General features: G+C 43.3%; 1 protein-coding gene across 2 annotated transcripts in view; it reads right to left on the bottom strand.

Annotated features, from left to right (window-relative positions):
- Nucleotides 1-16,894, bottom strand: part of LOC144510102 (methylcytosine dioxygenase tet3-like) — a 388,851-nt gene that overhangs the window by 282,169 nt on the left and 89,788 nt on the right. The window contains exons 1-2 of one of the 2 annotated variants that reach the window (XM_078239373.1): nucleotides 4,335-4,603; nucleotides 3,985-4,041 (exon numbers count right to left, since the gene is read on the bottom strand). Coding sequence is in view for 1 of the 2 variants with exons in the window: in XM_078239372.1 (XP_078095498.1) it covers nucleotides 3,985-4,041 (57 nt within the window). In the remaining variant the exon portion in view is untranslated. Of the gene's footprint in view, nucleotides 1-3,984; nucleotides 4,042-4,334; nucleotides 4,604-16,894 lie in introns of those variants that run through there. The other variant, XM_078239372.1, reaches the window with a different exon arrangement.

Below are 16,894 nucleotides of genomic sequence, written 5' to 3'. Positions count from 1 at the left end.
GAGTTCAACACTGTCTTCAAGTCCCCAGTAATGTGGAAGACAATGAAGCTCTAGTTGAGTAATGATAAAGGCAAAAAATTAAATATTATACAATTTAATTACAAACGTTACTTTTGTTTGATATGCTGCAATAACCTTTGTTTTGCTAATGTTTTGTATTTTGAGGACAATCTTTCCATTATTCAACAAGATCTACTATTGACATGTAATTACAGGTTACCTTTATCATTACAACTCATGGCAAAACTGGCAGAATGACTCCTGATTCCTGTCTCTTCACAGTAATGTATTCTTATTCATTCTTTCAAAGTGAGCATCGCTGGCAAGGCCAGCATTTATTGCCCATCCCTAATTATCCTTGATAAAAAAGTGGTGGTGAACCATCTTGAATTGCTGCAGTTTATGTGATGTAGATACACCAGAGTGCTGCATCCAAGGAATAATTGTGAACACTGAGTGATCTGTCATAACTTTATTTATAATACAAGTAAATGTGAAAGCTAATAAGTTGAGATAGAAGGACTGTGCAATTGTTATTTTCATTGAAAATCAGTAGTTTTTTTCATTCTTTCAGGAATGTGGGCATTGCTGGCTGGGCCAGAATTTATTGCTCTTCCCTAATTTCCCTTGAGAAGGAGCAGGTGAGTCAGTCCATGTGGTTTAGGTACACCCACAGTATTGTTAGAAAGGGAGTTCCAGGATTTTGACCCACTGACGGTGAAGGAACAGCAATATGGATATAAGCCAGGATGGTGTGTGGCTTGCAGTGGAACTTGCAGGTGATGGTCTTCCCGTGCATCTGCTGCCTTTTCCTTCAAAGTGGTTGAGGTTGCAATTTGGAAGATGCTATCCAAGGAGCCTTGATGAGTTGCTGCAGTGCATCTTGTATATGGTACACACTGCTGCCACTGTGAGTCAGTGGTGGAGGGAGTGAATGTTTGTGGAGGGGCTGCCAATCAAGCAGGCTATCTTGTCCTGGGTAGTGTTGAACGTCTTGAGTGTTGGAGCTGCATTCATCAAAGCAACTTGCCGCAGAGTTTCCAGCCTCTGACATGCTCTTGTAGCCACAGTGTTTATATAGCTGGTCCAGTTCAGTTTCTTGATAATGGTCCCAGAATGTTGAAAGTGGGGGATTCAGGAAAGCTAATACCTTGAATGTCAAGGGGAGATAGTTGGATTCTCTTGTTGGAGATGGTCATTGCCTGACACTTGTGAGGCATGAATTTTACTTGCCACTTATCAGCCCATACCTGAATGTTGTCCATCTCTCAACTTCCTATGGGCACCGGCCGCTTCAGTATCTGAGGAGTTGCGAATGGTGCTGAACATTGTGCAATTTTCAGTGAACAATCATCAGCTTTGTTCAATAAAGCCTTCTTAAGGCATAACCCTCAGCAGATATAGTGGGTATTAACTTCTTTGTGGGTCCACATGTTTCTTATAATCAAGTTATCATTTTAGAACTGCAGATGATGAAACTATTTCAATCTGCAAGCTCTTCAGCAGAAAGGAATCTATAGCAATTGCTTAAAAATACAGGGCAGAATCTGAACAGAAAATTATTTAAAATAATTTTATTTTTGTAACATACAGGGGTATTTGATACAGAAAAATTTTGTCTTTTGTAGATTAATAAAATAATGATATATAACTAAAAATGAAACCAGGTTCAAACACAGATCAGTGCATTGATCCTTTGCCCTTTTTGTGAATGCATAAAAAGGACTGAAGTTTACGGGTTATCCATGTTTTTCACTTTGTTGAATTATTTTCATTCTCCCTGTGACTACCGGGAAGTATGTTACAATATTTAAGCCTCGTTCGAAATTATGATTTGATCAACTGTACTTTAAATTAGAGACACAAAGTGAACTTCCACTATGTTCATTTCAGCGCAATTGAAAGAGTTTTTTTAGAAACTTATCTCTCACCTCAGACTTAATGGAAAAGAATAACATGACTCGATTATTCATTGACAAGCAACAGAAGAACACCTGTTGAAATAGGGTGCCAGAGGCTCTATCTGACAAATATTTCTTTAAAAAAAATGGAATTCAAATGGAAGTTTCCAGTTGCAAAATGAAGGTGCTTCTCTTTTAGAGAAAAATCCACTCTCGGAGTAGTATGATTTTTTTTTCATTTGATTAAAATAAACTATCTATTATTAGTGCGCCTCCTGTACGGTCCTTGAGCTACATTCCCTGATATGATGACTCACGGATGACGTGTGCAGAAATACTGTTTGTAAACCTCAAACCCATGTGCGTGCAACCAGCATGACTTGCCAAGACTGCCTGCCAAACAGCAAGCATGCCATCTCTCTAACCTTTCCACAGGGCCTCTTAACCACGTGAGTGTCAGAGCTAAACAGAATTTCAGTACCAGCAGTAAAAGCCAGGAATTATTTGTGTGGAGCTACCACTTGCTTCTCCAATTTAATCTCATTCGTAAGTTGTTCTTCGACTTCAAAATTTTGCAAAATGCACAATATTCATATTTAATTTATAAATAGAAACTTAAATTGTTTTAGTGTGTGATGCAATTGTCATCAATATTGTTTGTATACCTCTACAATGAGATCCAAGTTGCCTGCCAGCCTAAGGCTTCAGCATTTCACAAATATTTATTGATTTCAGACAACTAAATAGAAAATACAGCACTTTATCATCAAAGAAAGATAACCAAATAAAGGCAATTGCTGGCAGATTATTGAGCAATGTATACATGCAAATCTCGAAATATATTAATGATTGATTCAGTAACTTTGTCTGTCAGTTACTTCCTTTTAAAATAATAGACCAAGACAAACCCGACCCTTGAAAATTATCGCGAGATTATTTTTGGGACAACCAACCTTTGAGCAAATGCATCATATAATGCACAACTAACAACTGACTCATGAACAAATTAAATGCCTTGTTAATTTAAGCATTAAAGAATGTATGATGTACATTATAAAACACTCCAGCTATTAATTCAAAAAGTTTAAATACAGACTGTTTTTCTGTTATTGTATAAATTTGAAATTCTTATTTAAAAAGAGTAGGGGTAACAACAGAACAGTACTTCACAGGGGAATTGCTTAAGAAATCAAGCACACTGCAACAGAGTGCCCCTCCAGACAGCCCCTTTCTATAATTACATTACCTAAAAAAAAATGCATCTGTTAACTCTTTAAGTACAGGTGGAATTTTCAGTTCCATCAAACAGTAAAACAAAATCCCAATGGATGACATTTCAGCTCAGATACAATTCTTTGCATATTTTATTTGTTAAATTTTGAAAACAATGAAAGCTTTGTCGTGTTCTCATTTAAGAGGAACATCAACCTATGGCTGCAAGGTGCAAAGGAAGTTCAGCATTTATAAGGTTAACAGCCTGTTAAAGCATAACCTTGGCACATCTCCCCATGCTGAACAAAAACATCTACTAGACCTTAAAGGAACAAAAAAGCACCATGGCATTATTGAAAAAGTAACTGAAATGTATTATAACACTAACTTTGTACAGAGGTTATTAATTAGCGAATCTAAATTCAGTCTGGTACATAGATTTGAAACTTTGCCGCGTAAGCCGAGTCTCTTTTTTACAGAATCTGCTCCAGTATTTTCATGGAGACTTATGTATGTTTTGATATTTTATAGCATATGTGGCTCAGTGCTTCCTTTGTTTATGCACCATTAGCTTTGGCTACATATGCCGTCGTACAAAATTATTGTCTTCCAGTACATAATCTACATTTTCCTGCTGTCTGATAATGAAGGTTTTTTGTTGGCCACATTATGGAATGTACTTCAACTCCTTCACATTAAAAAGATAAAATGCAATTTGGTTCTGAACACAACAAATATTTATTTAAAGCTGCATGAAGAAAATGTTTCCCTGTTGGTTTTCACACTCGCTATTAGAATCAGAGCTCTGATCTTTCTCAAATAAACAAATTGTCCGTGTAAAAGTAAGGCTTTCATAATGCCATGTATTTACCTTTTCAGCCAGTGTTTGCTTCTTTCTCTGAGCTTTTGTATTGTCCTTGTTCCCCACCTGCAGGGAAAAAGAATCAAACACAAAAAAATCAATTAAGGAATGAGACAGAGAAATCTAACCCAAACGAGACATTACACTGAAAATGCCAATAAAATTGAGATTGACTAATGGTTACTGAGCTAAGAGATACATTTTGCATGAAAGGGCAACAAATACCTGTTTATAAAATTTGTATATAGTGAATAATTTGCAGTTCATTAATAATATAATAAAACATAACCTATCAGACAAATCTAGCAGAACCTTCTTTTTAAAATAGCTTTCAAAAGCTTCTTTAGAAATATACCTACACTACACCCTCTATCTTGCAACACTCCTCTGAAACAGTCTCTGCTTCCTCCATCAGAGGCAGACCCTATCAGGCAGCCATCTTGCCTCCTTCTCCTTGAGCTATGTTACGGGCACCGTGGTACATAGTTTTTTTTAAATCCTGACTCTAGCATCATTATCGTACTGCTGAGCTCTCTCTCTCTCTAAACCTTCCCAGCACCCCACCCCCTCCCCACCAGTAGAGACTTAAAACGTGACAAGCATGCCCACTGCCTACTCAGACTCCTCTGGAGCAACCAATCGGCAAATACCCGGAGAAAGAGAGTGGAGGATGGGCCGGTTATGTTAGTTACTTGTCAACTGTCTTCCTCATTCAACCTTCCTAAACAATACCACCCCTATGTGGTATCTATGCAAGCTATCAGCATGAAATCAGTAGTAAACTGTGGAGTGGACTAGCAGACGGAAGTGCTGGCTCAATACCAGCTGCACACAGCTGAACTAAGACCCATTTATGGGTCACGTGTAAAACCAGTAACTTCAGATGTATTTGGGGGAAGGGTGCGTAATATGGCTATATTGAAACTTGGCATCATTCTGAATTGTTCTTAAAAAGGTTTTGCTGTTAACTGTTAATTTTTGATGCCAAAAATTTCAATGAGTATTCTATTTTAAAAGTGCATATTTAATTTTCACTTTCTGTGTTAGAATAGGAAACTGCATCTAAAACAGCTTTGTGCGTGTTATATATAGCCTCACATCCTGGATCAAAGGTCAAAGTTTGCAACAATAATAGTAAGTTATTGCATGCAGTACATTGTTCAGTCCATTTCTGCTATAGCAACAACAAAAAAATAAAGCCCTACGTAGAAACATGGTTCCCATGAGACTGAGCATTTTTTTTATCTGTAAGCTAGAATTGTCAGACATAGCATTTTGTATTTGAAGCATAACACTTCCATAATTTCAGCCTCTTTCCTGGCTGCGGCAGTTCTTGCCATGCTTCTTTATATTAGCCTTTTCCTGTTCTCTTTAAATTCCTACTAAACCTTGTTCCTGCTGCTCCAATTGCTTTCAACCAGTTCCTGATATTCCTTCCCTTACTGCTGTGTCCCGACTGCAGCTACTCTCTAAACTTCTGTTGGTATCTTCTGCCTTTTTTCTACCATCTGTAACTGCTCCTGCTGTCTTTTTGGCTTCTGTTGCTTTCTTTTAGCTCCCAGAACTCTCACCTTACATCAGTTGCTTTTCTTTTGACTTTTATCACTGCTCCGGCTCCCATCACTTTCTCCTGGCTTCTGTTGCTCACTCCAGCATTTTGCTACTTTTCCCTGTTTCCAGTTCCTATTCCTAGTCTTAGATTATTTTCTCCTGTCTCCATTGTTCTCCCTTCTGGTTGCCACTTTCCTCAGTTGATGATTGCTGTATCTGCTTCCATTACTTTCTTTTAAGGTTCAATTCAAAGAATTATAGAATCCCTATAGTGCAGAAGGAGGCCATTTGGCCCAGCGAGTCTATCCCCGTAACCCCAGGTATTTATCCTGCTAGTCCCCCTGACATTAAGGGACAGTTTACCATGGCCAATCAACCTAACCTTCACATCTTTGGAGTGTGGGAGGAAACCGGAGCACCCAGAGGAAACCCACGCAGATTCAGGGAGAACGTGCAAACTCCACACAGACAGTAACCCAAGGCCAGATTTGAACCCAGATCCCTGGCGCTTTGAGGCAGCAGTGCTAACCACTGTGCCACCATGCCACCCATTGCCATCTCTCAAATTGTAATGCTTTCTTAACAAAACATAAGGGCTAGAATTCTCCAATGTCATACCATTGCTGCCATCAAGAATGGAGAATTTTGCACTCAGCCAAATTTCCATTCACAGCAGCGGGACGAGGTCAGAGAATCCCAGCCAAGGAATAGGAGCAGGAGTAGAAATCACTGCTCTTCGAACCTTCACTGCCATTAAACACAACCATGGTTGATCTTCAGTCTCAACTCTATTTACCCACTATTGTGATTATCTAGTTTATAATTCTATTTTATAATATAATTTTTAGTTTTAAGAATTAAAGTTTTAACTGTAGAACATCAGGATGTCTGGTTGAGAAACTGTCAATAATCCTGAAGTAAATGAAATTCAAACAAGCTTGGAGTTTATTATGCTTAAAATAATAAGGCCATGTTGATTTAAGAGGTTAACATTGACAAAGGTAAGATCATAAAATGGTAAGTGAGCTTACTTGGCTAAAGAACGAGAAATATGGGGTGGAATTTTCCCATCACACCTGCGGCGGATTTGGGTGTGAGCAGAAGCAGAGAATCTAGCAGGAGCCAAAAAGTAAGAAACCCACCAACATAAGATCACATAACAATTTTCTCAATCGCAGATTAATGACAGATCAGCCTTCCTGCTGGCTGGTGACATGAATTCCATTTGCATTCATTTGCATCTCATTGAATGCCCATTAAAACAGCTGTCCAGTGGCATCCCATCAGGCCCTTCAATCTTATGTCACACAAGCTTGAAATTACAGTGGTCTAAAACCTGATTGCTAAAGAGTGGTGTGCACAAGATAGTCCTCAGTTCCCAAGTGACAGAGTAAGTGCAACAATGCCACAATGCTGCACAGCTCCTGATGCGCTGTTCACCACTCTGCTGGAGCAGACCGGTTCCTGCCCTCCATCTCCATGCTGAGTTGGTCTTCATGGACAGCAATGTGCAGCTGGACCCATAGACTCTCCTGTGTCACCGATTCGGTACTGTGCCTGGGTTTGGGGAGTATAGAAGTCACCTTCCCTACACGGTATCTGGATAAGACTGTGCTGGAGAACTCATGCAGCCACTGCAGCAAAGGTAAAAAGTTCAACCAGGTGTGGAGTGTGAGGTGAGGCTGGGGAAAGGCTGACGAAGACAAGGAGAGGCAATGTTGAAGGAGGGCTGTGCAAGGAGCAGGGAGGGGTGAGACTCAATGGCAAGCAGAGATTACAGGGAGTTAGGTGAAGAAGACAAACAACAGAAGGCAGAGGGAAGACCAAGTACAGGGAAGCTGGACTCTGACAAGTCTACAGGAAAAGCTCACAAACAAGGGAGTCAAAAGGACATCATATTATTTATTGGAAGTGGATGAATGAAGACTTCAGATGCAGTGGGTAAAGTTCCAAGTGGGACATGGGTGCCTCTTAGCGCACAGAGGAGGATGATTGAATTGCGGAACAATCTTCTTCTTGAGGCTGCGAACCTTTTCCCTCTGGGTTGCTGACAGTGGCATGGTCTGGTGAAGACATGTGGGCTGGAGAAAGTGATATGAGTGCACTGGTCTGTTATTTAAATATGATGCCGGGAACTTCGAACACAGCAGCTGACGGTTCATGGTTGAATCAGCTGCCAGCTAGCCAAGTCACTCAAAGGAGAACGTGTTGTGCATAATTAATGAGGTCCCAAGCATTAAATCTGGTCCAGGATCTCGCCATTCTGGCTGGGGGGAAAGGCATTGCCAGAGCTGTCCGCCACTGCACTTAGAAATCCACCCATGACTTATGCATTATTGCAGTAAATGATAGGTTATGCATGTAGTTTCCCAGAATTAAGGAAAGTTTTTGAATTATAATGCAGTTAATTTGCATTTCTGCTTAGGACTGGGTCATGTGCCATATTGTCATAGAGATGGGTGGAGCTTAGTGAAATTCTTTGCTTAGAATTATCTCTGTGAATTCAGTAGGCAAGATGGCTAGAGAGGAGCAGCTAAGAGACTGTGTCATCTTTTGGTATTATCTAGCTTGTAGCTCTGAAAGCTGAGAGATAAACCCATACCAACACCAAACGTATAGTAATGCTAGATCTGTGGTCCTGACATCACCTGTATTTGGGAGTTGGTTAGAAAGGGGGAAAAATGACTCACAGGTTTATTTAAGCCAAAGGAAGAAATGTACACTAATTCTCTCAATAAGAGGCAGTTAACCTGTTTGCATTCAGAGTTCTGGAAGTAACCAACTTGGTTGCCATTTGAAACATAGCAGCCAGCTGTTGAAAATCAAAGAAATTTTAAGCCACTGCTCAGTAGTCGCATGGAGGCCTGTGCTTGAGCTGAAGAATCCAGAGTTGTGAGGTGTGTAAAGAAATTGAATGGTCACTTAGCCAAAAGCTAATGAAAGGACCCCATTAAATCTTGTACCTTGAGGAAGAGCTGGAACATGGAAGAGAAATCAGAATGAACTCCAGAGAGCTGTGATATATCTTTTGACCTGGTCGCAGGATAAATGAATGAACCTTAAAGGTTTCTTAAGACAAGTGAAGTATTTCAGCTTTAAATAGATATAACAATGTAGCTTTTACAGCCCTCTAAGGGAGAGAATTCCAAAGATTCACAACCCTTTTAGTCAAGAAGTTTCTCTGCATTGCAGTCTTAAATGATCAACCCCTTATCCTGAGACTGTGGCCCTGAGCTCTTTTGCCCAGTCAGGAGGAACGGCCTCTACCCTGTCAGGTCCCTCAGTAACCTGTATGTTTCAATGAGATTACCTGTCATTCCTCTAAACTCCACAGAGCATAAGCACAATTTATTTAGCCTATCATATGACAAAACTCTCATCCCACGAAGCAATCTAGTCAACATTTGTTGTATCGCATCCAATACAATCTATCCTTCCTTAAATATAGAGACAAAAACTGCGCTGTTCTTCAGGTGTCATCTCGCCAAAGCTCTGTACAATTAAAGCAAGACTTCCATCTTCTTGTCTTCCAATTCCCTTGAACTAAAGGCCATCATGCAACCTATCTTCCTAATTGCTTGCCATACCCATATGCCAACTTTCTCTATTCCTCATATGAGTGTATCCAGTTCCTCTGAGCATCAACATTTGAAAGTTCCATGCCTTTTAAAAAGGTTCCATTTTTCTATTCTTATCAACAAAGTAAATAACCAGAAATTGGCAAATTGTCAGGTTCTGACTGAAAACCGGTGTCCAGGGAAACAGGCTGGTTTTCTCTCCAGATCGCTCACCCCACCATGGAGGTCACCCTCTCCCAAAACAGTCATCGCTGGTATCCATCTCCCCCCCCCCCAACACTCTGTAATCAGAGCTGGCATTCCCCCCCTCCCCCTCCCCCCCACAAAAAGTTAATGCCAACAGCACCCCCTTCCCCCTGGACTTCGCTGGCATCAGACCCCTTTTCCAAACAGTCAATGCCAGCACCCACCCCCTTTCCCCCCTCCAGAACATTGCCGGCCTCTCCATCTCCCATGTCCCCCTCTGCCCCATGAGGTCCTCATAATGGTCAGCCTTGCCTCTGCTCTTCCCAAGCGGGAAGTCACACAGATACAAATCACTACTTGTCACTTTGGCCCAGTCACTATGGGTTGTGAGGGTGAGTGAGGAGGTGAGTACCACTTAGCACTAACTTCCAGGATGCAAAGGACAAGTCCGCGGTTGCCATGGTGCAGGGTGGGGGCCTTCAAGGATGTTTGGGGGGGGTTGGAGGTCAGCAGGTTGGCGCCCACCTCTCAGTTGGGGCTTGTGTAGTGAGTATTCTCACTGGCCGCTGAGAAGCCCTTGAGGGATTGCCTTTGATGCCAATTGTAAAGCCGACTAATGTCGCTCTGGTTACACTGCTCTCCATCTGCTTAAAAGGCTCTGTGGTTTATTTTTGACATTCCATCCCAGGATAACAGTTACAAGCACCAGGTCTGGCAGCTGTAGCCTCAATCAAGGGAGCTTGTCAGATATTAACACAGCTCTTCACACTGCATAAATCCTAAAGTGTTTCCTACAATGAACACCATAATGTCTAATCACATGGAAGTTAGGAGGGTTCTTAGTTCTTTCTGAACTGCATACTATTCATGGAGGTGAGTTTGCACGTCCAGGTGGGTACACGTAGAAATTATACTGCAAGTGTTCCTCAATGAGGGCCTGCTCATAGCCACCCTTATTCGTTACATGAGCGTCACAGAGCTCAGTCCAATCTGCCAAAAGCTGCTGCCAATGGCTAGGATTGCCAGCGGTCCATATCTGGGTGGAAGACTGAAATGTGCCAGCTCAAGGAGCAGAGAGAGAAGGCAGGACAGAAATCCTGAGGGCGGGGGAGCTAGCTAACATCTGACTCCCTGTCGGGCTGCAAGTCACAGTTCATGCACTGACTGGCCAGGTTGCATTGAGTATAATAGCATGACAGGTTCATCCTGGGGCACTCGAATATCCCTGGGGTCTTTGAAGACCATCCCAGGCTACTGGAATGTTGGATACAAGGGCTACCTGCTGAGGTCACGGCGCGAAGGCCTGAAACCGAGGCGGAGACCTGCTACTATGAGGCCCACACTGCCACCCAATCTGTCGCTGAGCAGTGCATTGACATGCTTAAGATATGGTTCCGCTTGCTGGACCACACTGGCTCTGCTCTTCAATGCAGCCCCCAGAGTGTCTCTCGCATCGTGATAGTTTGCTGTACCCTCCAGAATGTTGCACAGCAGCGGGGTGACATTCTGAAGGAGGAGGACCATGCGTATTCCCCTGGGGAGGAGCTGAATGTGGAGGAAGTGTCCAAGTAGGACCCAGAGGATGGAGGACAGCCAGCGGCAAGGATGCAGCATGACATGAGGACCAGGGAGGCCCCCATTGCCGCCAGATGCTCCAGCACCTCCACCAACACCCCATTTTCCCCCCCCCCCCACCCCCCCAAGAAGCCTCTCTCTTTCAAGACCCTTGATCCATGCTTACCCTGCCAAGACCCCTGCCCACCCTTCCAAGGGTGGCACGGTGGCATAATGGTTAGTACAACTGCCTCACAGTGCCAAGCACCTGGGTTCGATTCCTGGCTTGGGTCACTGTCTGTGTAGAGTCTACACGTTCTCCCCGTGTCTGCGTCTGTTTTCTCCGGATGCTCCGGTTTCCTCCCACAGTACAAAAGACGTGCCATTTAGGTGCATTGGACATGCTCAATTCTCCCTCAGTGTACCCAAACAAGTGCCGGAGTGTGACAACTAGGAGATTTTCACAGCAACTTCATTGCAGTGTTAATGTAAGCCTACTTGTGCTATATCTAGGTGACTCTCAGGATGCACATCGGAGGTGGAGGTGGCCTGCTGTCTTCTGCACCCTGTGGCCTGTGATGCCCTTGGCAGGCCTCTTCTGGAGGGCCAGAACCTGGAGGGCCCCAGCCAACTTGTGGGTGTCACAGGTCACAGGTAGCCATGCCATCCTGTTCAGCCTTTTGAGATGCACTGGTGTCAGGAAGCGGGGGAATGGAGGGTGGGATTCAAAGGGGCAGGGGTCTCTGGGGTGGAAGCCCTGGAATGACCTCCAGTGCTTCCTCCTTCCTCAGGGTGCTCATGGCCCCCTGGGACACAGGGATGGAGGGGTAGCCGGAGTGAGCTTCAGATGCCTCTGCATCAACTGGCAGTCATTGAGGTCCAACTTTGTCTGCACCATGGTGCAAGAGCCATCAGCAATGAACATCTGCATCTGGACTAAGCTCTGGAGCACCTCTGCAATTGCACTCTGTAACTCAGTCATGCTCTTGAAGCCCACAGTCATGGACCTCTCTGTCTGGTCCTCAGCGACTCAGCCATGCCTTGGACCCTGTCACCCATGGCTACAAATTCCTTCCCCAGGCTTTCCACTGCGGTTGTCACCTTTGCAGTGTTGGCCTGGGTGCCACATAATGTCGGCACCATCTCCTGTGCCTGAAAGCTGTGGGAGTCCTCCAAACTTGCAGTTGTCGGAATGTTGCTGTCACGCCCTCATGCAGTTCCAGGCTCTGCCTCTGCATCTCCAGCAGCTTTGGGAGAACTGTTTCCAGTGGCTTGGCATCTGGCTGCAGGCCAGCTGTCTCTTGGGATCCAGCAGACCTCTGCCCAATCCTTTGGACATTCCCGCCTCCACCTGGTGTGCATCAGCAGCTGTGTGGTGCTCACCCTGAAGTATGCCTGCTAATTCCACCCACCAAAATGTGTGTCTCTGCACTGATGAAAGGTGCGGGTGATGCCAGTGACACCTGGTCAAAGCCATCACATCCCAGGCCACATTTGCTTCACTGCACTGCGTCTCAGTGATACAGGGTGGCCAGCTTCTCCTCCATTGTGTCCAGAAACCCTCCGAGATTTCCCTCCATGAAGCGTGGAACTGCTCTCTTTGCTGCCAACCTCCTGGCTTGTGTTAAATCTCAGTCTACTGGGGGAGGTAGCTCCAAAGAAGTCACATGGAAAGGCAAGCCAGGGGAACAATAGGGTTTACTGAAGAACTTTAATCCTCACACTCCAGCCCTAGACTGCTGTCGGGGCAGATTTCCTGGGCAGGTCCCCCCATGCCCCAGGTCACCTGACCTGTCCTCTTAGAGGGGCTCTGCCCCACATACAAAACACTCCTCCCTTCTAAATATCAATCCTCATCCAGAAATAACAATGAACTATTGACATACATGGTCATAACTTTATACACGACAGACAATAATAATATTCATTTAGCCTCCCACCCAAATGCTTATGTTATATAGACATGATTAATTGGGCCAAAGGCCGATAATTCGATGGAAGTTGTTTCCTGGGAGCTGGAACCGGCCTTCGGTCCCTTTCCAGCGATCGTGGCTCCGGTGATTCTTCCATACACATATTATCATTCGCCACTACCGGTGTTCCCAGCTCATCATCCAAAGGTGCAGCTATGGGTTCCCTGCTCCCTTCTATGAGCCAAATGGCCTCTTCCTGCACTGTAGGGTTTCTATTCCTCAGGAACCTCTGCCGGTTCTCGCTGAACCGTCTACATCTCCCCAGCTGATGCTCCCACTCCTTGATAGGGTGCCACCAGCAATTGGTCTGTATGCTTTCGCCACAGCTCATCTTGTGTCTCCACAGTGTAGGACAGCAGTCTTGGCTAGTATTACTGCTGGAACCCACGTCCTCCATGCTACATAATTCCTCGCTAGAACTACTTCATCAACAATCTGTCATCTCTTGTAGCAAAGAGAAGCAATAATCCTGCCTTTAATTGGAAGGTCTGTGCCACATGGACCTTGTAATTTGATGTCTGATGGATGAAGGGGTATTGGCTGAAGCCAGTTGAGATCATCTGCTAGGATGTTAACAGTAGCTCGAGTATCAAATTTAAAGGTGATATTGAAGTCTTGAATTTGCACTGTAACTGAACAATAGTCTGGACTAAGACTAGCAATTTCCTCTAGGAACTCTGGTCTGCAGAAAGTCAGAGTTTTTCATCCCAGACGCTCACACCTATGCAATCATAGATTAGCTCAATCTTTCAATATCAATTGCAAGAACTAGCTCAGTGATATAGGTCAGTTAGAAATATTTCAATCAATTCCCCTGGTTATTAAGACCTTGGGTTAAAATGAGTTAATTCTGTAACTATGTTTCGCTGCAGGCTGAAGTAAGTGTCAAAGGTTTTGAGACCATTCCCGTGTGAACGGCCGGAAAATCCTGGCCACTGTCTAACATTAGGTATAGTCCTATTTAACTCATGTTCTTCACCTGATGTGTTAATTTCAAAATTGGATTCATAAATGGTGTTTACAGTTCTTTGAAGAATGACGTGATTCAAATGAGGATTTATGAATCGTGCTTTTGTGTTGGTCACAACAAATGCTTGGATATTGTTTGCTTTCCAACAGGACCATCACAATTCACAAGCATTTTGTCTCCTGGCTTTAGTGATGTAACTCGAAATTTCATGCTTCACTCTGCATTTACTCTACTGGATCCTTCTGTTCTCGATCAACTTTTTATATATGTTGATCATTATCTCCATGGGATATCTCAGGATGACATGTGCATATAAGATGTACAAATATAAGTGTAGTCCGAAGCTTTCCAGTAGTTGAGTGAGCAGTCGCTCTGTAATTTAGAAGAAAATGATGCAAGTCTTGGTTCCATGTCTTGCTCTCGGCTGCAGCTTTTTCGCTTCTTTAGTCTTTCAAAGTATGAGTATCCCTGGCAAGGCAAGCATTTGTTGCTCATCCCTAATTGCCTTATATATTATTTTCTTCAAGGTAAGAATAAACCTCTCAGCTCCTCCATTAGCATCTGGACAACCAAGTGTGATTTTTCAATGAGTGAAAACTAGTTAGTTGGGAAATTTACTGAACTCAGTGCTGTTGACTCGTCATTTCTCACCATTTGAAGGACTCCAAGGAAGACAAAGATCTGGTCAAGCTTTGGTATGACTGCTTTCACTGAAGCTGACATTACTATTACACAACTGAGAATCTGCTGTAGTTGTCAGTGACAATAAAAAGGTGGTCACCAGTCAAATCTACAAAATCAATGTCAACCTCAATCCATAGTCCTGGAGGTAAGACACCTTGAAAGGATCACAAAGATTTGACAATGGCGAAGACTGATTGATTTTGTGTTTTACCATGCAATCAATTCCTGGGAACCAAATATTTTCCAACAGTAATTGTTCAGTTTTGACAATTTCCTGGTGACCTCCACATGCTATATCGGCATCACATTCCCTCAATGATTGCAGAATGACAATATAGTTGTACAACACAAGATCAGACGTGATTGTGAGTTTATTTTAAACATTGTGAATGCCTTGCAGGAAGTGAGTGATTTCATTTGTAGATGCTCTCTCAATCATATCTCTCCAATTTTCTGATTCTATAGCCATACAATAGAGTTGCAACGCCTCATTTTGTCTTTTTGCTTTGATGTCAGCCAATTTTAGTGACTTGGGCACTGCATTTAGGATTACATACTTAAAATGACTAGTCCGCTGGGTTGAGGTTGGCTGGTTGATATTCAATATGGAACCTGTACTCTTTTAGTTTTAGAGTATCCAACGCTCTATTCAAGCAGCCAGCATAGCAGGATCAGGAATGAACTACAATACCTGCAAATAAGAGCAAAATACTGCAGATGCTGGAATCTGAAGCAAAAACAGAACATGCTGGAAAATCTCAGCAGGTCTTCGAGCATACGTGGAGAGAGATTAGAGCCAGCGTTACGAGTCTGGATGAGCATTCGTCAGATCTAAAGACAATGAAAATAGGACAAGATTTATATTGTAAAGGTGAGGGGAAGATCGTGTAATTGACTATGATGTCATAGACTGAAAGCCAAAGGGAATGTAAATGGTGGTGATAAAGGCTGAGAAGGATACCAACAGCGTCCATTAAGAGATTGGAATGTGTAAATGGCAGAACAAGAATGCATTTTCAAAGGTCACCTGAGGAATGTGGCAGATGACCCAAGAGAGGTGGGTGGAGGGCAGGGGGGAGGGGGGCAGTCATGGAGGAAAGCGAGAATTAGAAGTGGACAAATGGAACGATGGAAGAAATTAAAATTTAAAATATATAAGAATATAAAGTAATCAAATGGATTTATAATATAAACAAAATGAAACAAAATAAAAACAAATGGAACTGGAGTGGAGGTGAAGGAGAGAGTTCATGCTCTAAAGTTGTTGAACTCAATATTCAGTCGGGAAAGTTGTAAAGTGCCTAATTGGAAGATCTGGTCTGTTCTTCCAGTTTGCGCTGGGTTCACTGGAACATTGCAACAGGCCAAGGACGGACATGTGGACAAGAAAGCAGGATGATGTGTCAAAATGGCAAGTGACAGGAAGGCCTGGGTCCTGCTTGCAGACGAACCAAATGTGTTCTGCAGAGCAGCCATCCAGTCTGCGTTTGGTTGCTTTGAAGCTTTGCTTCACTTGATTTGATTTGATTTGATTTATTATTGTCACATGTATTAGCATACAGTGAAAAGTATTATTTCTTGCGTGTTACACAGACAAAGCATACCGTTCATAGAGGAGGAAACGAGAGAGTGCAGAATGTAGCTAGGGTGCAGAGAAAGATCAACTCAATGCATTCAAAAGTCTGACGGCAGCAGGGAAGAAGCTGTTCTTGAGTTGGTTGGTGCGTGACCTCAGACGTTTGTATCTTTTTCCCGACGGAAGAAGGTGGAAGAAAGAATGTCTGGGGTGCATGGGGTCCTTAATTATGCTGGCCGTTTTGCCGAAGCAGTGGGAAGTGTAGACAGAGTCAGTGGATGGGGGGGCTGGTTTGCATGATGGATTGGGCTACATTCACGGCCTTTTGTAGTTTCTTGCGGTCTTGGGAAGAGCAGGAGCCATACCAAGCTGTGATACAACCAGAAAGATTGCTTTCTATAGTGCATCTGTAAAAGTTGGTGAGAGTCGCAGCTGACACGCCAAATTTCCTTAGTCTTCTGAGAAAGTAGAGGCGTTGGTGGGCTTTCTTAACTATAGTGTCGGCATGGGGGGACCAGGATAGGTTGTTGATGATCTGGACATCTAAAAACTTGACTTGCAAAGACTATTTGGGATGGTGAGCAGGGAGAAGGTAAAGAATCAGGTGTTGCACCTTCTACGATTGCATGGGAAAGTGCTGTGGGTGGTGGGTGAGGCATTGGATGTGATAGAAGAATGGACGAGGGTGTCTGGGAGAGAATGGTCCTGGTGGAAAGCTGACAGTGGAAATCAGGGGACGATGTGTTTGATGGAATACTCACAGACGCTGGACTTCCTGCATGTTTATAGAATATACAGCATTTGCAATGGCTTCATCTTTCCATGGAGCAGATGATACTCCTTCACC

The sequence above is a fragment of the Mustelus asterias genome, chromosome 22 (genome assembly GCF_964213995.1).
Source record: "Mustelus asterias chromosome 22, sMusAst1.hap1.1, whole genome shotgun sequence".
In the NCBI taxonomy this organism is placed as follows: Eukaryota; Metazoa; Chordata; class Chondrichthyes; order Carcharhiniformes; family Triakidae; genus Mustelus; species Mustelus asterias.
This window is presented reverse-complemented; position numbering and strand designations above follow the sequence as displayed.